Genomic DNA, 24,309 nt, shown 5'->3' with positions numbered 1-24,309 from the left:
TGGGATTCTAGCACTACAGCAGCCCAGAAGAGAATGCAGCTGACCTGGCTAAGCCCGACACACTGCTGGGCCTCACTGACCTGCAAAACAGTCATAGTTACTTCCAACTACCCACTGCAGGGAGGAGAGCCCTGCACAGGGCCTCAGAGCTCTTTATCTCAAAAAGCCAAAAGATAATCACCATTACCCAGAATAAAGGCCCCTGGCAAACTAGAATGTCTGGTGTCTTTGGCTTTTGATTGAAATGTGGTCAGCTCATGACAGACAGTCGGTGTAGACTGGGTATTATGCTGATCTAAAGATCTGACTTGCAAGTACAGATGTCTGTGCTTAATAAAAATGGGGGGAAAGTTATGACTTAATAAATGGAGTTTGTCTGGAAGATAAAACTAGGGCCTGAGAAAATAGAAAGGCCAGGCTATGAAGTTTGAGGTAGCTGCTTTCAACCCAGAATGCCTGCCCTAAAACTGCTATGAAATTGCTTCCTGAATAGACCTTCAGGCCATACTGAACTGAACCCGGCAGGGCCCCCAGCTGGCTACCCTACACTTCACTTCCCTCTGGCAGTGGAGAGGAGCCCCACATAGGCCATGTCCCCACAAGCTGCTGCTTTCTGTATGGCTTGGTGTATAGGATGTATTTAAATAGTGAAAGGAGTGGATGGACCTGTAGCTGAGAAATCACGGTGGAAAACATGGAACCCCAGAGTTTCATCCTTTTATTGAAGCTTACAATTTCACTGGACTTTTGGCCCCAAATGAAAAAAAAATGCAAATTAAAAAAAGTATTGGCAGGGAGAGGTGCCCACTGTCCCCTGGAGACTGAAGCCGAGCAGAGCATGGCAGGCAAGTGAGGGGTCCCAGCTGCGGAGGCAGAGCCTGGCCAAAGATGCCCAGGGAGCAGATTTGCCTGAGCAGGGCCAGCCCCAGGCAGTTAGAAGTTAACACACAAGGATTTATGGGTGTGGCGGAATCCAAGCCACTGGTCCCATGGGCAGATCTCTCATGCTTGGTCACATTCCACTTTGGAGAAAATGGGCTCGTGTGACAGGATGGCCTGGTGAGGGAACACAGGTAGTAACGGTAATGGGCCAGTGAACACTAACCACTGGCATCAGGGTGGAGCTCAGCTGACTGGACACTAACTCCATTACAAGAACCTGCTCCTGGTGCCAGGCTGTGCCACTCCACTGCTCATGGCCATCAGGACATTCAACTTCCATCCTCTCCTCCATGAGGCCCCTACCTGTGTGGCCTCAGCCCCGGTCCTCACTATTTGGTGGCTATGATGCAGGACTCTCAACCCTCTTTTGGAACAGTGTTGCATCAAGCAAGGGAGAATGTTCTTCTAAAGGGACAGGGAAAGAAGAGATGTCCACATACTTCTCTCACTCTAAGAAGCCAGGAAAGGTCCCTGGTGCACTCCACTCTCCACAGATGGGTTGGGTCATAGCATCCGAGAAGCTGTCATGGTGACGAAGTCCTCGAAGCTGAGCCGAATGTTGCCTTGTACAGCTGTGTCCTTCTCCCGGAAGGCCTCTGTCAGTACCTGCAGCTGGGTGCACACCTGGATGAAGCGGTCCAGCTGCATGGCAGGATTGGCAGAGCGTGGGCAGTAGCGGGAGACCAGAAGCTGGGTGAACTGGGGGCTCAGGTTGTAGCCCATTTGGGACAGAGCTGGAGAAGAGGGGCACACAGACCAGACACACAAAAACCTGCCATGAGCACCTCCATCAATCAGCAATACTGGATCACAGCAGTTCAAGGAACTTCGAGAGGATGGGCACAGAAGTATAAAGAGGGTAGAGAAATCCCAAGGGTCTAAGATGTCAGGAGCACAACAGGGGCCCTGTCTGGATGCTACCCTTAGGTGGAAGGCCCTTATCCCTCTTTCTCCCAGTCTCCATTATTGTCTCTTCAACTGAGGCTCATGGGATTCCAGAGATGACAACGGACTATCCGCAATCATTTCTGACTCATTTGCATTCCAAAAGGAAGCCTGAGCTCCCAGGACCACCCTGCTTTTGGGGCAGACATCAGAGGCAGCACAGCAGAGGTATGAGGATCTGCTCTGGAGTCAGCCCCTGGGCAAGTTGCTTAGCCTCACTATCCCTATCTTATCATCTCTAAAATGGGGATAATACTTAACTTGTAGGTTCTAGCAAGGATTAAAACGGGTGATCATGTAAAGCACTTAGCACAGTGACTGGCACATAAAAAGCACTCGGTGCTATTTTAATAAAGTCATCGCCACTCCAAGGTCTCTTGGAGCATCCTGTCTCTTCACTGGGATGCTTGCTTCCTTCCTTCCTCTGTTCATAACTTACCAGGTCAGGCTAAAACCTCAACTCTCCATTTGTTATGCAGGCCCTTAGGCAGGTTACCCACACTAAACCTCAGTTTTCTCACCTGTAAAAGGGAGATAATAAGGGATTCTTCATTGAAGGGTGTGGAATTATAAATAGTACCTAGCACATGGGAAGAATGAATTACATAAGCCTATTAAAAATAGCAAGCATTCAGTAAATATCTGTTTTGCTGTGGTTACTATCACCCTTACTAATATCCATGGCAAAAGCTGGCAAGAGTAGGTCATTACTATAGGCCATCTCCCCTCCCTTCTGCTGGGGGCAGATGTGGTGCACTCACTCCTGCCCATAGACCTCCTTAGTCTGAATGAAATCCACAGCCTGGGCAAAGGACTAGACTCTCTGGGGAGCCCTTTCTCCCTCCTGGGTGGCAAAGCTCCCTCTTGGGTCCTCCACTCAACCTCTTACTAACCTGCCTGAGCCCAAACTGTGGCCTCCTGCCTTACAGAGTCAGTTTGGAACCAGACCTGGGGCTGTGGCCTCAGGTCATCTTCCCCAACTGCAACTTTTAGAGTGCTCAGGGTCCCAAAGTTGGGAGAGAAACTGCCCACTAGCAGGGGTGGCAACAGACCCATCTTTCTGAGCCCTGTTCAGGGCTCTTTCCATTCTACGTGCTAAAAACTGGAGAGGAAGGAGTCACCCCAGCCACACACACTGGTTTCACAGCCCTTAAGGTGCCAATTTTCCATCCTTAAGGCTCCCTGTGGCTGGGGCCATCTCACCCAGCACTCCGGGGTCCAGCCCTGATTCTGGACCCAGGTGTTTCCTTGCCCTGGATCTAGGCTCAGTGCCCCAACTGGGTCACAGAAGGGGTGAGGGACACAGGCCTGCACTGAGAACAGCATTCTGTAGTGCAGGTGGACATTCGGTAGCAAGAGGAAATCCCTTTGTGTATCTTAGGATGTAAAGAGAAGAGTCTAGCTCTGTCCTGCCCATCATGCCCCAGCCATGACCCGCACCTTGCTGCAGCTCTGTGTAGCTAATGGAGCCCGAGCGGTCCCGGTCATACTGCTGGAAGAGGTTCTTCCACTGCTGGATGAATTTCCACAGGGCTGAGAAGCCGTAGACATCGATGCGGCCTGACTTGGTCTTGTCAAACATGTCTGAAGGTGAGGAGGGAAAGGAGGGAAGGAAGGCTTCAAGACTGAAGGCCAAGGGTCTCCCTCAGGCCCCACTGAGGTAGCCCTTCTCCCCAGGCTGGAGTAGGTGACTTCACAGAACCAAGGCCTAAGGCCTAGATGCTTGCACCTGAGACACCCACATCAAGCATTGCACCGTCCTCCTACTCTGGACACCTTTAGCCCCAGCCCATCCAGAACTGCATTTTCTCTGCAGCCTTGGCACCTGACCCCTGCCTGCTGTTTCCTACCAGGAGAGGGAGTACCATTCTATAGAAGAGGAAACTGAGTTAGCCTGTAACTAGGCAGGGTCTAGAACTTAAGAAAGATCTCAGGAAAAGAGCTCTCAGTCTAGGGGATCTCACCCTGAACCTAGCTTCCTCCCCGCAGTCCTCCCTGGTCAATGAATTTCTTTTCAGAATGTCTACCTACCCACCTACTGTACACTATCAGGTGGCTCTGCCCCAGCTCGGGCCCAAGGGCAAGGCGGAGACTCACTTATCATCATGAGGCAGGTCTCATCATTGAATGAGGACCAATTGCAGTTGACCAGGGCCTGCTTTAGCTCCTTCATGGAGATATAGCCACTGTGATCTGAGTCCACCGACTGGAACCAGGAGTAGGCCTCAGGATCCACATTGGGAGGGGTGCCACCTGGAGGAAGGGGTGTGAAGGCCATCAACAGAAATGCCAGGAAGGACCAGCCTCAGTAACTTCCTCGCTACAGGTTTTTCCTACACACAAAGCCTCACAAATTCACCTTCCCTGTCTTCCACCAAGCTGACATTCTTACTCTGACGGAAGAGGACCTTCAGTGAAGATTCATGAGTATATGCAGTTGATTTCAATTCCATGAGTCCTCTGGAGTTCTTGTATAGTGTTCCAGACACTACTCTTAGTTGATTTTATGTTTTTAAGGAACAGGGACCCATACCCCTGAAGCATTTCAAGAATTCTCTGGAAAAGGTGAACTGCAAGATGTGGGGGAATGGGTGGTAGATAAAAGTGTAGAAGCAGCCGGGCGCGGTGGCTCACGCCTGTAATCCCACCACTTTGGGAAGCCGAGGCAGGCATATCACCTGAGGTCGGGAGTTCAAGACCAGCCTGACCAACATGGAGAAACCCCGTCTCTACTAAAAATACAAAATTAGCCAGGCGTGGTGGCACATGCCTGTAATCCCAGCTACTGGGGAGATGGAGGCAGGAGAATCGCTTGAACCCGGGAGGTGGAGGTTGTGGTGAGCCAAGATCATGCCATTGCACTCCAGCCTGAACAACAAGAGCGAAACTCCATCTCAAAAAAAAAAAAAAAAGGTGTAGAAGCTGGTAAGTCTGTCTATCTTAGGACACTGAGTTAACTGGCCACAATAAGGGTTCCTTCACACAAAGACAGCCATGGGCCGTTGTGGAAGACAGAAACCACTGCCTAGTACCAAAGTTCAGTAAGGACAGAGGGAAAAAGGTCTGCTTGACTTAGGGATTAGTCTGACCTCCTTGGAAAAATCCAGGCAGGTTCTACCCATCATCCTAAAACATTGGTGTCATAGGGGAGCAAGGGCCACAGCCCTGGGGCAGGAGAGATTCTGTAACATGTTTGATCTGTGTAGTTTATATAGAAGAGCTCAGGCTTTGGAATCAAAGCAGACCTGGATTCAAACCCTGGATCTGATCCTTACTAGCTTGTGTGACATTAGGCAAAATGTTTAATTTTCTGAGTAATGACTTCCATGTTTCTAAAACGAACCCATTTCCCCAGAATCGTTGTGATGATTAAATGAGATAACAGAAAAATAAAATCCTCAGCAAAGAGCCTGGAATGTGTGTATTCTGAGATATTTTCACAGAAAAACGGATATTTAAACTGAGTTTCTCCCCATGGTAAGCTACATTATCGTCTCCTGGCTAATAATCTCTAGCCAGAAGACACAGTCTGCACACCCACAGACATTGTACTAATATGGTACAATGGTTGAAAAGGCCAGTTCAATAATCTATTATTAGATTATTTGCTAATCTCCCCTTCCCTATAAGAGCATTGTACATCCTCTCCCACTGCCTGGTGGCTTGCAGAGGGGCATCCATTCCCATCCTACTGATGTCAGTCTTGATCAGGGGGTACTCTGGCCAAAAGAATGCGAGTGGGCAAGACATACAGTACTTCAGAGAAGCTTTAAGAGGCATTGTGCATTCCTGCTAGTTCTCCTGCTCTTTCTCTCTGCCACAAAGATAACATATCCCAAACGGGAGCTGCTCCTTCAGCATGGATCCCTGAATGAAAAGACACACAGAACAGAAACTCAACAGCCAACTAACAGCTGCTGACATATAAGCAAAAGAAAGTAAGCATGAGCAAGTAATACAAACAAATGCTTGCAACACAACTAGCTGACAGACTTCTCATTTTGAGGACACACACTGAAGCTGGAAGCAAGATGCTAAGGTGCCAGAGACCAGGCTGCCTGCACACCCACAGGAAGGACAAGGGCTGGCCATGGATAACCCAGAACCACACCAAGAGGTACCCAGAGTCCAAGATCACTACTTACCCTGTCCGTAAGGCCCAGGCTGCTGGGCACCATAGGAACTTGGAGGTGGCTGACCATAGGGGCCCCCTGGAGCTGCACCGCCATATGGTCCTCCTGGAGTTCCAGAGGGGAACATCCCAGGATTGGGGTGTCCATAAGGCCCTCCACCAGCTGGTGGTCCATAAGGCCCGCCAGGGGCAGGACCCCCATAACCCCCAGGGGGCAGCCCACTGCCATACTGCCCTCCAGTATTGGGGGGTCCAGGGTAGTAGCTACCCGGAGGGGCTCCTGGTGCTTGTCCTGCAGCTCCTGGGCAGCCCTGTAGGAAGAGCAAGATTATTAGTCAGAATGATGAGGCCAGAAACTAGGCAGAGTATGGCACTTTACAGCCATAAAGCACTTCCACCACCATCCTTTCAACTGATCCTATAGGTAGGGTTGGAATTACGATCTCACTGCTCAGATGGGTAAACTGAGTTACCCAAAGTCACACCGCCAAAGACCTGCAGAGTCAGGGCTGAAATCCTCCTTTCCTAACTCTCCTTTCCTGCACGCCAAGGGGTGGGATCCTGTCTGGTTTGTGACTTTATCCCCAGCTCCCAGTGTAGAATGGATGCTCAGTAAATACTTCCTGTATGAATGAATAGGCAAGTGAATCAAACAGAATTCTCAATGTCCATCCTGTGGTACTCCCATCTGTATGTGCAGAACTCATGGGGAAAATGCAGGCTCTAACATACACCCCTGACCCTCATCAGCGACAAATGACAGAGCTGTAGCATGGATTCATCCACAGCATGTCTTCCTCACCCTAATGTAAAAACATATCCCTATCCTCACTCACAACTCTGTGAGGCAGGCAGGGGAGACCCTATTCCTAAGGCAATATAATACAATGGTTTAAACAGCCAGTTCAACAGCCAGGCGTGGTGGTTCACACCTGTGTAATCACAGCACTTTGGAAGTCTGAGGCAGGCAGACTGCTTGAGCCCAGGAGTTAGAGACCAGCCTGGGCAACACAGAAAAACAACATCTCTACTAAAAACCTGGGCAACATAGAAAAACTACATCTCTACTAAAAAAAACAAAAATTAGCCAGGTGTGGTGGTGTACACCTATAGTCCCAGTGACTCAGGAGGCTAAGGTGGGAGGCTCACCTGAGCCTGGGGAGATCGAGGCTACAGTGAGCCATGATCGCACCGCTGTACTCCAGCCTGGGTGACAGAGTAAGATCCAGTCTCAAAACAAACAAACAAACAAGAAACAACCAGTTCAAGAGTTCAAGTTCAGGTTCTGCCACTTACTAACTGGACTGACTTATCCTCTCTAAGCCTCAATATCTTCTGCTGTAAAATGGGAATAATAAAGCTACCTCTCAGGTTAGTTTGTGAATGAAATGAGGCCAATCATGACACAGGGCCTGGCACAGATTAAGCACTCAATAAACACTATTAATAATAGCCTCCTACAGAGGACAAGACTCAAGTCCAGGAAAGTCACACACAGGCTGTGGGGAGGGGCTGGGACCAGAACCTGGGTCTCTTGGCTCTATGTCCAGGGCATCTGTGCATTAGAGCATACATGGGGGCATTCCCTCTCTCATCCACCTTCCCACACCAATAGCCAGGGATCCCTGAGGCTCGGAGTGTTCCGCTCCATCTCCCTAAATGGCTAGCACAGGACGCAGCAGAGCACAGTCCCAACACATCTGCAGACAAGCTGAACTCAAGGGCACAGACAGCAGCTAGGCCCAGCTCCGAGGACGGCACCATCTAGATATGTTCTAGATCAAGCTGTGAGTGCACCAGTGGCCAAGCCACCCAGAGCCTGGGCTTTCTCTTTTTGTTGTGTTTGATAGCTTGAGATAATTACTCTTAAGGCTAAGGCCAAATTCATGAGGTTTTTTGTGGGGAGAGCAGGAAACAGGCCCTGTCACCTCCCCAACTCAGCAATCCTTGGGAGCTTTTCCTCCCTAGAAGCTGTCAGAGCTACTATACTAGCAAGACTCCTTCACAGACAAGAATGGGTCAGACAGATCTCAATTTAAAACTCTGCTCCCATCAGCTGAGTTCATGACTGTGGGTCTGTGGCTGCATCTCTCTGAGCCTGCTTCCTCACAAATAGAACAATTCCTTCCTCATTGGACTGTTCTGCAGATTATAAGAAATAAATGCCTCAAAAAAAAAAAAAAAAAAAAGAATGCAGCAAAATTCTGTTTAATTTTTTTCTAAAGAATCCTTTGATAACCAACCTGGGCAACATAGTTAAGATCCCACCGCTACAAAAAAATTTTTAAAATCAGCCGGGCATGGTGGTACACCGGTAGTCCCTGTTACTCGGGAGGCTAAAGCGGGAGGATCACTTGAGCCTGAGTTGGAGGCTGCAGTGAGCTGTGATTGTGCCACAACACTCCAACCTGAGTAACAGAGAGAGACCCTGTCTCCAAAAAAGAAAAAAGAAAGAAGAGAAAGAAAGAATCCTTTGATAAAGTAAATAAAACTAATACAAGAAAGTTGCTCTGGCTGAAGTGGGGGCTCCAGAGCCCTACCATATGGAACCCCCCTCCCTTGCTAGATTCTGAGGGGCTCTGAAGAACCCTCACCGTGACTGAAAAGACAGTCCGAAAACCACTCACATAAGAAAAATAGTTTTTACAACAGTGCCTGGCATAAAGCAAATGATCAATAAGTCATAGCTGCTATTGTTATATTAATTACTATTACCAGCAGAATCCTGGGCCAGGTGAACTGTGGGGGGTGGGGTATAAAGGAGAGTGAAGCAATCTGAAGGAGCTCACAGTTAACAGGACTTAATATGTAGACACTGTGTAATGTCTAACAAAATAGCATAAGGAAAATAGGTTTTTGAAATGGAGACATAAGTCATGTGCCATAGGGCTACAAAGGAAGGAGGGCAAAATCAGGGAGTGTTTCCATGAGAATGGCATTTGAGCTAGGACTTAGAGAATGAACAAGATTCCCAAGGGGTTGGAGAGGTGTGATAAGAGAAATACCCAGAAGACAAGTCACTTAACCTAACCCCCTCATTTTACAGACGGGGAGGGAGGGAGGGACTTGCCTAAGTCATGCTGTGAGCTGGAGGCAGAGACAAGGCTGGACCACTCCTTTGCACCCAAGGACTCCTCCTGCCTCCTGCTACAATGCTCCTTCCTTAAGCAATAGGGGTCAGGATTCTAGCATAGGATAGAAAGGGAGTGGGGACTCTGCAGAATCTGGGCACACCCAAAGAACAGGCCAGACACAAAGCCAGAAGTAGCTGCCCCACTATAAGCCCTGTGCACAAAGCTATAAACTGCACCTGGCACCTAAGAAAACCCACCTAGGAAACCACCTATAAACCACCCAAGAAACACCCCCAGGCCAACAAGGCAGGTGCTGCCAGGCAGGTCTCCTCCCCTTCAGGCTATTGCAGTCTGGCAGCAGTTAAACCCCTTCCTTTCCGTCCTGCATTAAAGACCTCCTCTGTAGTTTACAAAGTACTTTCACAAACACAAACACTACTGGCAGAATCTTGCCAATGGCCTCCTAACAGAAAAAAGGAAGATGTTAGTTGGCCTCTTTTACAGATGAAGAAACTAAGCCACAGAGCTGTTAAAGGACTTCATTTGGCACACATTTTCAGAGTGACGATATTGTACTAGGCTCTGTGGTAGATCTGAGCACACAACTAAATGAAGTCCTGCCCTTAAGGAGCCCACAGAAAATTGTGATACAATCTGATCAGTGCCATTCAGAAAAATCTACTTATGTGCTATCAAGGAGGCTTCGATGGAGGAATTTGTGCTGTTTGAAGAATGAATAAATGAACAACGCATGAGGTGGATCAAGGAAAGTTTCCTGGAGGAAGTGGCAGTGATATTGGAATTGGTCCTTGAAGGATGCATAGGCATTCTCCAAAAGGCAGGCAGGGAAGGACACTCCAGACAGAAGGGAGAAGAAAGACAAAGGCACAGACTTCAGAGTGAGCATAGTGCATTCAGGGAATGAGTTAAACTGCAGAGCCAAGAATGCAGTGTGAACCCAGAAAGGCAGGCCCTTTATATACTCCTTGACTGAGCACCTCTCCCACTGCATTTCAGTTAGCTGTGAGGTATCAGTGTCTAAGAGTAGTTTCTGTCTGTCTAGCATCTCCCCCATCCAACAGTAAGCTCCCCAGGGACAGACACTGGGCCTCACTCATCATAGTACCCCAGGGCCCAGCACAGTGCCTGGCACCTGCAAGTCTCCACAAATATTTGAACAAATGAACACCACTCTAAAGAGTTTGGTTGGGGCTTTATGCCGGAGAAAACAGAGCACTATAGAAGGGTTTCCAATAGGAGAGGAACGTGACCAGAACCTTGTTTAGGGAAGTAACCAGCAGCGGTGTGGAGGATAAGCCAGCGAGGGAGGCAGTAGCCCAGGTGTTGGGCAGGCAGGGCATGAACCAGACAGCACACTGGGGGATGAAGAGAACGGAATGGATTCTGAAGCTATTTCAGAGATAGACCAGACATGACTTGGTGACTAATTAGATTAGGAAAGAGATGGAGGAGTGAGGAAAGTGTTTAGAATGACTCGGGTTTTTCTAGCTTGCACAAGATGAAGGAGGTGGAGCCAACTGAGACAGAATCCAGGCTACACAGGAAGTTTGGGGAAGAAGATGAGGTGGTCCCTGCCTCATAGAGGGTCACGCAGTGTCACTGAGTTGTCAGCAAAGGTCTGAACCAGAAATGAAAAACAGCGTCCCTGACTCCATGTTCTTTTATACTACTCCATGCTCCCAGCCCTTTTTAGAATTTTTCCAAGAGTTATTTCATACCGATAAACACAAGATTGTGAAGTGGAAGAAAAAAGGAAGGGTTCAGTAACTGCAGCTTCTGAAGCAACACAGAAAAACTATCTCTAGGGCTCTGGCTGATTGCAAATAAGCTACATCTGATGCCCTGGGGGAACGGGGGCAATGAACATTTATTGAGGTTCTGCTAGGTGCTTCCAGTTCAATCAGCTCTCACTGATCCTCAGTCCTGTGAGGTAAACACTATCATCTCCATTTTGCAGATGAGAAAATTAAGGGGCAGAGAGTTTAATACCATACCTGAGATCAGGTAGCTAGAATGGGCGAGCTGGGATTCAAGTCAGGGTCTGCATGACTCTACACTACCCCTCCTGTTTGTTCACTCAATAAATGAGTGAGAGCCTAGCATGTGTCTGCGCGACGGATTGTGCTAAATGTCTTTGTCAAATACAATGAATTTCTACCGCGGACAGAGGTAGAGGGAGAAGGCTGGATTAGGTGATCTCTCAGAGCCTTCAAGCCCAGAATTCAGGGAGTCTCAGAAAAATCTTATTTTCATCCCAGCACCTAGACCCAGTTCGAGCGCCACATTCTGTAAGACACCCTAAAGATTCTTCAGTCCAACCTCTCAGTTAATACTGGAACCTCTGCAGCACCACTTGGAATCTCTACTTGCACTCGTGCAAGCAGTAGGGAGCTTACCTCCTCCCAAATAACCATCTCAGAAAGTCCTGTTTTTTTTTTTTTTTTTTTCTTTCCAGTTCTGAGGACTCACTCTTCTAACCTCAAGACCCTGTAAAGCTCAAAGGTATCAAAGGCTGTTCCAAGCTGAGCCCTGACGACGAATGGAGGAGGGAGCATTGCAAAGATAGGTCTGCAACCCAGAGCTACTCTTCAAGTGCATGGGAGGAGGTGGGAAGCCCAAACTAAGGGGTTAAACAATCACAAGACAAAAGGAATGGTTCAAGCATTCACCAGCAGAGCCACTTGAAATAGAAGTATGCAACCAATAAACAATGAGCCAAGAACCATCCCCAGACTTCAATTACCTCTGTGCTCACACTTTCAAATCTTTCCAGCTTCATCACTCCGGAGCTACAGACCCACATATCCAGCAGCCTCCTGGACCTTCCCTCCAAACACATGCCTCCCTGTGTTCTCATCTCAGTGAATGGAGTCCCATTCCGCCTAATCATACAAACCCAAAGCCTTAGTGCCCTCCTGGGAACCTCCTCTTTCTTCCTCTCTGTCACCTTACTCAGGCACCAAGTTTTCTCAACTCTACCTCCTACGTGCTTCTCAAATCTCCTCTACCAGGTCACAGTTCTCTTTAGCCTAGATTACCTCAATAGCGTCAAAACCGGTATCCCTGCCTCCTGTCTCTCCTGCTTCAATCCATTCTCATAGCACCCCACGGTAAGCGCTCTAAAGTACAAACGGGACAAAACACTTCACTGGCTCCCTCCCTACTCTTAGGATGAAGCCACACTCCCCCAAAACGCTCACAAGTCCCTTTGGGATCTGGCCCTTGCTTACCTTTCTAGTCTAATTTCCTACCCCTTTCCCCCACATCACTACAACTACACTGAACTTCTTAAAGTTCCTCCAAAATCCTAGGCTGTCTTGCTTGCTTCCTGGGCTTTGTGCAGCTATCTCCTCCGCTGGAATATCATTCCTTTCTTCACTCAGTTAATTTCTACCAGTGATTCAGTTTTTGGCTTAAATATCACCTCTTTTTAAAAAGGCCTGGCCGGGCACGGTGGCTCAAGCCTGTAATCCCAGCACTTTGGGAGGCCGAGACGGGCGGATCACAAGGTCAGGAGATCGAGACCATCCCGGCTAACACGGTTGAAACCTCGTCTCTACTAAAAATACAAAAACCAGCTGGGCGAGGTGGCGGGCGCCTGTAGTCCCAGCTACTCGGGAGGCTGAGGCAGGAGAATGGCGTAAACCCGGGAGGCGGAGCTTGCAGTGAGCTGAGATCCGGCCACTGCACTCCAGTCCGGGCGACAGAGCGAGACTCCGCCTCAAAAAAAAAAAAAAAAAAAGGCTTGATGCACCCCTAGACTGAGTTAGGTATCTCACTCTCCGGTGCTGTACCTTACACTTACTCCCATTTAATACTTATCACATTGTCTCTTCAATCTGCATAACTGCATTACTCCTCCACTTGGGAGTATTCTACATGCCCAACACCATACCTGGCACTTTACGTGGATTATCGTATTTAATCTTTAGAGTAATTCTGAGGTAGATACTATTATGACTCCATTTTAAAGAAGGGAAAACTAGACCAGGCGTGGTGGCTCATGCCTGTAAGCCCAGCACTTTGGGAGGCTGAGGCAGGTGGATCACTGGAGGTCAGGAGTTTGAGACCAGCCTGGTCAACATGGCGAAACCCCATCTCTACTAAAAATACAAAAAAATCAGCCAGGTGTGGTGGCATGCGCCTATAATTCCAGCTACTTGGGAGGCTAAAGCAGGAGAACTGCTTGAACCCGAGAGGCAGAGGTTGCAGTGAGCCAAGATTGTGCCACTGCACTCCAGCCTGGGCGACAGAGCGAGACTCTGTCTCAAAAATAAATAAATACATAAAAATGTTTTTTTAAAAAAAGGGAAAACTGAGTCCCAGACTTTTGCAACAAACTTCTGCAAAGGAGTGGCAAAGCAGGGATTTGACACCAACTCTCTCTGGCTTCAGAAACTAAGCTCTTCAGCACTGAAATCCACCAAGGTGGTTCCCCCATAAGACCAAAGGGTGCCTGAATTTTACTACTCCAATACCCAGTCCCTGCTTGGGTACCCTGAACTGGAAGCAGTGGAAAATTACAGGAATTCTGACTCCTAACAATAGGCTGGAATCCTCCAAAGCTATGTAGTGGGTGGAGGGGAGGCAGCACTGACTGAGATGCTCTAAAACAACCCGTTTCCTTTCTTAGAACACCTGAGACCAGGAGGCGGACAAGGGTATGGTAGGAAAAAAAGCAACATTTCTTTTTCTATTCCAGACTCCTCTCTCTGTGCTCCTTTTCAGTATTTCACTCCAAGAATAGCCCAGGCAGCATGGCATCATGAGAGCAGTCACAGCAGCAAGAGCTGCCACCAGACACTGGCGTGTACTAGGCACTAGCAACGTGCCAGGCTCCCCACATTTCAACCTCATTTTAGCCCTTTTCACAGGTATTATTTCTCCCTTTCTATAACAGGTGAGGAAGCTGAGGCTTGGAGCCCTTCGTTTGTCCAAGGGCATATAACAATAATATTAACACAGCTAGATTCTAGCACAGTTCTGTCTAACCTGTCACTGCTTTTAGGATGCACACAAATTGTCCCTAATGCTTATTAGCATGTAGATTCCTGGGTACAGAACAGGTCTGAAGTGGGACCCAAAAGTGTGCTTTCTTAAACAAGCTCTCAGGTGATTCTGAGGCAGAAGACCAGCCACTGGGAAACAAGGCACTATGAATGTTTTCTCAGCCTGTGTTGCTCAGAAATACTAGAGTCACAAAAAGTGACCAGACATCTGAAAAGAAAGAGGGGAGGGGGAGTTTCTATGGTTAAATATGTTTAAGAAATACTGAATATTATATTCCTTTCTGGAAGATTTACAATGTACATTAGCAAATTAAGAATTTTGAAATTGTTTGTGGTCAACAAACTTATTCAGCTATACTTAACAAGAGTATTTCCAACACTTTAGTTAACTACAGAATCCTCCTATATTAACAATATTTATTAACACCTCACAAGACTCAGCAAACGGAAGGGATTTTAGGAAACAACTGCTATGTTACACTTCCTCCTAACTCCAGCCTGCAGTGGCCTCTTTCCCATCTCTCTCTAAGGATGCAATAAGAGAAGTCCTAAGCTCTGGTCATGGCCTCACCCTCACTTACTACATGTGACTTTTGGGAAGCCACTTAACCTCTTTGGGTTTGTTTCTTAGCAGTTAATTAGGGGTAATAATACCTGCTTGCCGACAGAGCCTTCGTGATTAGGATAATGGAAGTCCGAACACTGTGTAACCCGTACAAGAGCGCACTCCTTGGAAGGGCTGTTAACATCTCTTGGCATGTGACTATACTCAGCTGAGCACTGTGTAATATACCAGTTGACTTCGTTTTCCCACATTTCCTGCATGGGTTTCATCTCCTAAATAACTGTGCGATCGCAGGCCTCTGTGGGCTTCATTTCCTCCTCTGTAAAATGAGGGGTCTACTTTGAGGACCCTTCGGGCACTGGCCTTTTAGAAGTCTAGTAAAAATCAAAATGCTAAAGGGCAACACTTGTTACACCTCACTACGTACCAAACCCTTCGTAAGCATCACCTCCTGACTCTCCACAATAGCTTTATGAAGCAGATCCTATTATTCGGCCCTATTTTACAGGAGGAAACTTGGACTCAGAAAGGCAAAACATTTTGCTCAAGGGCTCACAACTATTTAGATGGTAGAGCTAAGGTATGAACCTACCTCTGACTCCAAAGTGCACTTCAACACCCTACTATCACCCAACAAAGAATTCTGGCCACAGAATCACCTTGCTGTGGTATTCCTCACTGAATATACGCTGGGGAAGAGGAATCTAAAGACAGCCCGGGTTCTGACCTCGGCCCTGCTGCCTAACTGCCTGGTGACTTCAGGTAAATTCTGTGTCTTCTCGGGGTTCACTTTTCTACGTGCGAAATGGCGGTGCTGAACTAAGTCAGTGGTCAAACCAGCTCACTTGTGGCGCCTGCTACAACCAAAGTTTCCTGATGACTCTGATGCAGTGTAGGGCGGGTGCCGAAGCCTGGATTTTTATCCGACGCCCCAAACGAGATCGACGGAAACAGAACTCTAAACGTCCGGTCATGGCTGATGCCCCCGCCTAAGGCCCCCAGGCCTTGGGAGGCTGTGGAGCCCAGGCCAGCGCCAGCCTGGACCTGTGGGGTCCAAGGTCCCCAAATCCTCGCGTGAGCGACGTCAAAGGGGGCGCGACACGACCTCGCGAATGTGCGGTCCTTCATGACGTGAGCCGGGCGCGACCGACGGTCCCTTTTCGGTTCTCTACAGCGCAAGGCCTCGCTGAAGCGAACCCGTCGTGGGAAGGGCGCGGAGAAAGCGGGGAAAAGGAGCAGGAGGGCGCCGGGCCTGCGCTTGGCAGGGCTGCTACCTGGATTCGCGGGTCCCTCACACACTCACCTGCCGGTACGGATAGCTGGCCATGGCGATTCTGACGTCACATGCAGGCAAGGGGTGGGGCTTTCCGCTCTCAAACCCGCCCCTCGCCTCGGCTTTGGGGCTGGACCCGCATCTGACTGGACGTCCGCGCCTGTCAATCTTGGGCACTATCGGCCGACGGAAGTGACGATGGGGCGGTGGGAGGATGCCTACCCGAGAGACTACGAGAGCTAAGTGACTGATGGAGCTTCCGGAAGTCTTGGCAGCTGTGCCGGCGCTAATGTTCCTCCCTTTCCTGAGCTGGAGTGGGCCCAAGCGGTGGTCAGGTTGGGATATTTAGTGAGAAGCCTGGGTGGGGTGTCGCTGCGGTAGCCATGTTATAACCTGGCAAGTGGGACGCATGATAGTGACGTAGTTGCTGGCGTAGCTCCTGAGTTTCCGTAGAGGAGCCGCGGGAAAGGAGAGGAGGGGCGGTGGGCCGGCGGTTCCCCTGACAACGGGGAACCGACCGACTCTTCCCGGTAGGGAGAAGCGATGGCGGAATTACTTTTCTAATGTCAAACCACTGGGTACCAGTTAGTAGCCTTGTAGTGGGATACAGATCTGTGGTCTTTGGAGGAAAAAATCCCAGACCGTTAGAGTTGAAGGAAAATTGAATTATCTAGTGCCTCTTTCTTCGTAAATGGGGAAACTGAGGTCCAGAGAGGCAATTGACTTGCCCTAGCTCACAGTGGGTGGCCTAGAACCGGGGTCAATGGATGTCCAGTTCTCAGCAGGGAAGTCTAGGTCGGTCCCCATCGCAGGTCAAATCCTGGTGACTGAGTGATCTCAGCACCATGTACTTGCCACTCAGTGGTTCCAGTTGTACAGTTATTTGTGTGCTTATTTGATTACTTTGTCAAGTTCTTCTATGTGGGCTAGGGTTTTGTCTGTTTTTGCTTGTCATTATAACTCCAGTATCTAGTACAGCGACTGACACGATTATTATGAAGTGTTATCCAGTCTAGCCCATCTATCTAACCAAGTGCACTTTCCAAAATCACAGTGCTGATCATGCCACTTGCCCATTGCACAGCCTACAACGGATGCTGTTCATCCACGCCTACAAAATAAGGCCCAATCTCTTCATTCTGGCACTCCAGGCCCCTTCAGAATCTGGCCCAACCTCACCTTTCCAATCTTACCGCCCCTTCTGCTACTCTGTATTTCTGTGCTCAGTTCCACCATTCAGCACTTCTGCTTTGGAGGGAGGATCTTTGTTTTATCACTTTCTAACTGTATCACCTTTGACAAGTTTTTTTTTTGTTTCTTTGTTTTTTTAATTTCCAACGTTTATTTTAAGATCAGGGGTATATGTGCAGGATGTGGTTTGTTACATAGGTAAATGTGTGCCGTGGTGGTTTGTCGCACAGATCATCCTATCACGTAGGTATTAAGCCCAGCATCCATTAGCTATTCTTCCTGATGCTCTCCCTCCTCCCACCTCCCCCACCCTCCGACAGACTCCCGTGTGTATATGTGCTCTCTTCATTCAGCTCCCACTTATAAGTGATAACATGCAGTGTTTGGTTTTCTGTTTCTGTGTTAGTTTGCTGAGGATGATGGCTTCCAGTTCCATCCATGTCCCTGCAAAGGACATGATGTCGTTCCTTTTTGTGGCTGCATAGTATTCCTTGGTGTATATCTACCACATTTTATTTAGGCAAGTTATTTAACCTCTCTAAATTTCAGCTTTCTTAGCTGACAGGAACACATGTGTAAATTTGAAAATGAGCTTATTGTACCTGCTCATGCCCCAAACTTAGGTTCAAACCACTCCTTTCACCTGGACCAGCAGCCCTCCCATCTCCAGTCCTGCAAGTCTCAGTTCCAGTTCCATTCTCCAGCTAACCCTCCCACATTCCCCTTAGCTCCAGAGTTAGCTACTCTCTCTCGCCACTCCCCCTTTGCACTTGGTACTGTCACTGTGCCATATTCCAGCCTACCTTGTATAAGGGTTTTCTTTTGATGTTTTCCCCAAAACCCATTCCTCTCCGTCTCAGAAAATCCACCCAGTCTGTCAGGCCAAAAACCTAAGAGCATTCCTGTGTGTCCTTTTTTTCTCCATACAATCCCCCACCTCCCTCATCTCCATTTGCTCTAATTCAAACATGTACACATCTGCTCTTTTCTCCCTGTTCGCACTATCACTACAGTCCAAGACACTATCATCCGTGCCTGGATCACTGCAATAGCCAATTGACTAATGTTCCTGCTCTCGCTCTTCTCCGCACACTTCATTTTCTCCACAGGCAGCCAGAGTGGTTCTCTTATTCCTTGACTTCGACTCCCTGGGGACTTCCCATCACTCGTACAAGAAAAGCTAAACTCATCCTAATGACATTCATGGCCACACATACTAGCATCTCCAGCCTCATTTCTTGTTGTTGCTGTCCCCCTTGCCTCATTCCAGCCATGCTGGCCTGGTTGTGCCACTCCTGGAGTGTACAGAGCTCATTCCTGGATGTTGGCTTTGGCTTATCTCTGACTGCCTGCTCATTCCTGCCTCCAGGTCTTTGGACTAGCTCTTCCCTCTGTCTGGGATATTCTTCCCTTGACTTTTCACCGGTTGGCTTTTCCTTATCCTTCAGGTCTCAGTTAAGATATCACCTGGGGTGGGGGGCATTTCTTGACACTGTACCCCACACATTCCCATCATCTATCTTATTTTTTCATAATGCGTGTCACTAGTTGAATTATCCAATCTGTTTACATGTATATTGTAGACCTGTCATTTTCTTATGTATTCCTCTAACCTCAGCACCTAGAATAGTGCCTAGCATGCATTCAGTGTTAGTGTTATTATCATCATGTATTGAGTGCTTATTAGGTGCCAGACATTGTGCTAAGTACTATGTGTTGTTTAATTTTCACCACAGTCTTTTGAGATAGATACTATTACCCATTTATAATGAAGAGCTGAGGCTCAGAGAGGTTAAGTGACCTTCCTGTTATCAAAAAGATAAATGGAACCCAGACGCAGTGACTCACATCTATAATCCCAACACTTTGGGAGCAGGAGGAAGGACCGCTTGAGCCTAGGAGTTCAAAACCAGCCTGGACAACATAGTGAGATGCTGTCTCTACAAAAAATAATTTTAAAAAATTAGCCAGGCGTAGTGGCATGTGTCTGGAGTCCCAGCCACTGCAGAGGCCAAGGTGGGAGGATTGCTTGAGCCCAGGAGGTCAAGGCTGCAATGAGCTGTGTTTGCACCACTGCACTCCAGCCTGAGCAACAGAGAGACTCTGTCTGGGGGGAAAAAAAAAATAAATGGAGAAGTAGGACTTGATCCCAGGTCTGCATTTTTTTTTAACTACTCAGTATTTAATAGTTAGTAAGTCGTGTCTTCTTTACCTTTCTAACCCCCCAGTTCAAAAAATATTGGTGGAATTGAACTGCAAAACTTCAGAAGGGAAGAAGGTTGAAGGTCAAGGGGGTATATTTGCCTGGGAGAGAACAGTGACAAGCTGGCCTGCAAACTGGAGTCATGTGACACACACTCACTTATTCCATAGACATATTATCCCATTGAGTTCCCACCTCTTGCCAGGCTCTGTTCTAGGTGATGAGAATCCAGCTCCTTTGAGAATTATTTGCCCCCATTCCCCTATGCCTAGCAAAGGGCTTAGGAGGACTATCTGTGGGAGGTCTGTGCTATTTTGTGGATGGGGCATCCACGTCTTCTCTTAGGGAGTCAGGGACCGGCCAAAGCCAACAGCCGGGGCTGTGCCTCTGAGGACCCACACAGGCCCAGGTATGTTTGTTTTGGAGGGGGCTGGATAAAAGAGAGATCAGGATCTTCCTAAGACTGAAAAACAATCAACTCACTTCCAAAACCTCAACTACCTGAGGCAGACAGAGGCGGGTGGAGAAGTTCCTGTTATTGTTTCATTTGTAGCCCAAGGGGAAAGCATGGATTCCAGCCTTTTTTTAGAGCACAGAGCACTTTCCTGAGTTGGTGGAAGCCCTGCAGTTGACCCTTTAGAGGTGAGGCGAGCTTGGTAATGAAAGGCCCATCCACTGGAAAATATTGCCTCCCCTAGAGACACAGCCTCCCAGGAGCCACTTGGCTCTGCATCAAGCTTCTGTATGGCTTACTGAGAAGGAATACCAACACCCACCTAATTATTATGGAATTAATTCTCTTTGATTCCAACTAGATCCAGTTCTGAAATTTAAATTCCAGTTGGATGCTGTGGATCAGAGGATGATTTGCAACTTTCCACAGAAGCAACCGAGGAATGAGAACAGCAGACGTAGCAATTTGGCCACACTTCCCTTCCATTATGGGATCATAAGGAGAGTACATTGACATCATCTATTCCCATAAACTATTCAGGACAGCCACAAAAAAGATCTAGTCCTTTGGGATCTCTAGCACCAAAAAAAAAAAAAAAATCCGGTGCTGGGCATGGTGGCTCACGTCTATCTATAATCCCAGCACTTTGGGAGGCTGAGGCAGGCGGATCACCTGAAGTCAGGAGTTCAAGACCAGCCTAGCCAACATGGTGAAACTCTGTCTCTACTACAAATACAAAAATTAGCTGGGCATGGTGGCTTACGCCTGTAGTCCCAGCTAGTCTGGAGGCTGAGACAGGAGAATCACTTAAACCCAGGAGGCGGAGGTTGTGTGAGCTGAGATCGCACCACTGCACTCCAGCCTGAGTGACAGAGTGAGACTCCGTCCCCAACCTCCAAAAAAAAAAAATAATCTATTCTTGTAAAGGGGTTAACAGACCCCAAATGAAGAAAGAGTCTAATTAGATTGTGTTGAATTTGAGTGACAGAGGAAAATATTATGACAAAAAGGAAGATTTAAATTCCAGAAGCATCAAAGTTTAGATTTTTCTCTGCAGAATAAATACACAGCAGCCTTTTCTCCATCTTATTGAGCAGAGGGTTTCTAACTAAGGACCCTCCAGTCCTATCCTTCACGCTGCAATCAGCAAACTCCCCACTCGGCAAACCTGACTTGACACACCTTTGTGAGAAACCCACCAGTGGCTTCACACTGTGTCTCCCCTGCTCATGCTCCAAAATCCAACCACACTATCCTGTCTCCCATCACTCACCCTGCTGCACCCAGTCATTTCTGGGCCTTGGCATGTGCTGTTCCCTCTGCCTGAATCCATCTCTTTGTCTAGACACGTTTAGGTTCCCCAGCTGTGCACTCCCCTGGTACCTGGCACTGCCCTGTCATCCCACTTTATTGTAAGTGCTTGTTTAACTGTCTGCTCTCCCTGTGGACACTGTGGGGGCAGGGACCATATCTGTGTAGTTTGCCTTGGGATCCCCAGAGCCTTAGTACAGTCCCTGGGACAAAGTGGGAAAAGGAATGGACTCATCAAGTTAGACTTTTCCAATCGGAATGATCTGTGTGCTGCCTCGAAAGTCTGGAGTAGATTAAGCAGTGAAGACAGGAGGATAATGGGGTTGGAATGTGCAAAAGCTGCCTAAGAGGAATGGACGACACATGCCCCTCCTTGCTTTCTCTTCAACTTACTCAGCTCCCGAACTGATGAGCAAGATCCATGGATTTTTTGCTGACCACAGTAACAGAAGAGACTATAAAATGCAGCTTTCCATCTGGTTCTTCATGGTCCAAGAAAATACAGCAATTTCTAACTCCAGGGAGACATGCATTCAGATCATGAAAGCTTAAACCTAGCCTGTCGTAGAATCCCTTAAGAGTAGCATGAATTTGACTCAGGAAGAAAAGTGAAGAAGGCATCATTTGCTCTATAAGGATCGATTCCCTGGTGACCCTTAAAGGGGATGAGTTTGATATTTCCTCATAGCAGTTTTTCCCCCTCTGGCCTCCAAAGCCAACCTGCTCAATTCCACAGCTGGTCCTTGCTTCTCTTTCTTTCTGCCGGCACCAACATGCTCCTCATCATAAGGCCTATCATCAGTTAGTACTCGGCAGACTAGGCTGAAAGAGGAAGCTGGCCTTCCAATGGGAGTGCTTTAACATCTGTCCTCTTCCACTGTCCAAAACCTGGCCACTACTTCAATGCAAAAATGATGCCTTTGCTTTTTAATGTTTTATGTTAGAACCAGGGTTAACTGAGAATAGCTGGGGAGGAATGAAAAAAGAATCAGCTCCTCCTTTATCTAAAAACATCACATGAGACACTCGGGTGTGCTCAGGAGTCTGATTTCATTCTCCTGGCCACCAGCACACCTTTGCTCCTGGCAGGAAAAAAAAACAGGGCAAAGGTTCTGAAAAGCCATCAATAGGCTGGTATCCTGTTATTTGGGACCCAACTAGAGAAGGGAATTTTCAGAAATGTGCTAGAAATACCAGCTCTGCAGAGATTTGACAGCCGGTTTGAAGGCTTCAGGCAGTTTGGATAAGCATCTAGACCTTGGGTACATTTCTGAGCCTGCTCTGTGAGTCCTTTGAAGTGTATCCAACTTGAATAAACCTTCCAGATAACTGGGGCCAGTGAAAAAGCTTTCTTTGGAAATCCCCCTGGAAGTGCCTTGTTGCTTTCTCGCAGGGCATCCAGCCCATCAGGACAAGCGATCTAAAAAGTAGAGAATGAAGAAGCTCAAGAGAGACTGTTTCTATAATGTTCAGTTCACTGTCTTTTTTCCCCTTCCTAGCCTTTTTTACATAGGGAGAAGGAGACAACAGATAGATCACCAAACTCCCAGTGGACCTTGAGGAGCATGAGCTTAGATCTGCTCGTGGCTTGCCCATGACCCCTTTGTACTGATACAACCTGGCAGTTTCTAAAGGTCTAGGCTAAAATGTACAGGAAAAGTACCACATGTTAGAATAATGAAGAATAACAGGGGATGTTATTTGCCCTCCAGAAAGTCATTGCTGGAAGCACTTATAGAGAGCTAGTGACAGGGCCATGCGTTGGTACAGGCAGAAGGTTCCATCTCATTTCCCAGAGAAGCATTCCCTGGCCGCCTAGGACATAGCTGGAGCCTGTCTTCTCTCCTGTTTGCACAGGTTTTCTAATCACAGAATTACTGGAGCATCAAGAAGCGCCTGCATGCTTGGAAGGGCTTCCAGGCAGATGAACACACCTCAGCACCGGGTAGCATTTTCCCAGGGTGCAACCCGGACCAGCCCTGGGTCACACTGACAAGGTGAAGTGGATGGGCAAAGAGTGGGTGGGGTACCGAACAATGGTTTCTTTAGGGAATCAAATAGGGAGGGACCTTTAAAGCCGGAAGTGGGGCCTTCCAGCGTGCTTTGGTTCACTTGAAAGGAGGGACTGAATGATGGTCCTTCTCTAACTCAAGAGACGTAGGCATGAAGGACAGGGCACAAGATCCCGAGGAGCAAAGGATCATCAGCTGCCCTCATCCAGCAATATCCCACAGCGCTACTGGCTGACCACAGGCAAGGAAGGAAATACCCTTTATTTTTTAATTTTTATTTTTCTAAGACTGAGTCTCATTATGTTGCCTAGACTGGTCTCAAACTCCTGGGCTCAGGCGATCCTCCCATCTCAGCCCCTTGAATAGCTGGGATTACAGGTGTGTGCCCCTGTACCCAAAATGCTCTTTTTTGATCCTGGAACTAAATGAGAAAAGCAGGGCAACAGGGAGCTCTGGCTGCAGCACCAGAGGAACCCACTGGAAGGGAAAGGACAGATAGTTTTGTTTCTTTATTATTTAAAAAATATTAACAGCAATTAAAAATAACACCAACAACAAAAACATTCACAACCTGTCACAGAGTCCTGTAAGCTTTGGCCATTTATTCCCAATGGAGTCCTTCATCCAAAGGCAGGTGGGGATTTCAGCCAAAAGGCCCCTTCATGGTTTTCATGGGTGGGTACTGCTGCTCCATCGGCATGGCCCCAAAGCAGTCAGAGGGGCTACAGTGGCCAGCCTTGCCTGGCTGGCCCATGGGACCCGGGGGCCCAGGGATGCCAGGGATGCCTTGCTGGCCCATTGGTCCTGTTGCGCCCATCTTGCCATAGCCTGGAGGACCTTGAGGACCTAGGGAGGGAAGGCCCACAGAGGGAAAATCAGAAGACCCAGATCATAAGGGGAAAAAAAGCCATAATGGCATCAAATAACAACTTACATTTGATGATTGTTTCTCAAGTTACCACATGTTTTCATGAAGACCTAGTCTGATCCTCACATTGATTCAACAATAACAATACTGCTGGCAAGTTTTATTTAGAACTTCCATGTGCCAGGCACAGGGCTGAGTGCTTTTGATGCATTATTCATTGAATCTGCACGATTCCCTGAGAAAGAAGCTATTTTCTAATTTTGTAGATGAGGATACAGGCTCAGAGAGGTTGCACCTCTGCTAAGTTGT

At 47.9% G+C, this 24,309-nt stretch overlaps 2 protein-coding genes across 15 annotated transcripts in view; both read right to left on the bottom strand.

Moving 5' to 3' along the window:
* Nucleotides 1-697: 697 nt before the first annotated feature.
* On the bottom strand, nt 698-16,387 carry PEF1 (penta-EF-hand domain containing 1). 5 transcript variants are annotated; one of them, XR_004440983.1, is made up of 6 exons: nt 15,992-16,387; nt 6,033-6,330; nt 3,985-4,140; nt 3,328-3,471; nt 1,383-1,676; nt 698-1,056 (listed from the first exon to the last, which is right to left on the bottom strand). XR_004440983.1 is itself a non-coding variant. In XM_033227374.1 (6 exons), exons 1-5 carry the CDS (start codon nt 16,013-16,015, stop codon nt 1,388-1,390), a joined length of 819 nt encoding a protein of 272 aa, XP_033083265.1. In that variant the 5' UTR covers nt 16,016-16,387; the 3' UTR covers nt 698-1,056; nt 1,383-1,387. The 5 variants fall into 5 exon arrangements, 4 of the variants coding, with proteins under 4 accessions (XP_033083265.1, XP_033083263.1, XP_033083264.1 ...); XM_033227374.1 differs by having other exon boundaries at nt 1,383-1,584; XM_033227372.1 differs by having other exon boundaries at nt 701-1,676.
* A 7,239-nt stretch (nt 16,388-23,626) lies between these two features.
* COL16A1 (collagen type XVI alpha 1 chain) overlaps nt 23,627-24,309 on the bottom strand; it is a 51,532-nt gene continuing 50,849 nt past the window's right edge. For all 10 annotated transcript variants that reach the window (XM_033227360.1, XM_033227369.1, XM_033227370.1 and 7 more), the window contains one exon: nt 23,627-23,978. In XM_033227360.1, the coding sequence (XP_033083251.1) occupies nt 23,776-23,978 (203 nt within the window). In that variant the 3' untranslated portion in view covers nt 23,627-23,775. The remainder of the gene's footprint in view (nt 23,979-24,309) is intronic.

Source organism: Trachypithecus francoisi, unplaced genomic scaffold (assembly GCF_009764315.1).
Source record: "Trachypithecus francoisi isolate TF-2019V2 unplaced genomic scaffold, Tfra_2.0 Lachesis_group12, whole genome shotgun sequence".
Taxonomy (NCBI): domain Eukaryota; kingdom Metazoa; phylum Chordata; class Mammalia; order Primates; family Cercopithecidae; genus Trachypithecus; species Trachypithecus francoisi.
The sequence above is the reverse complement of the archived record's forward strand: the minus strand, read 5'-3'. Positions and strand labels throughout refer to the sequence as shown.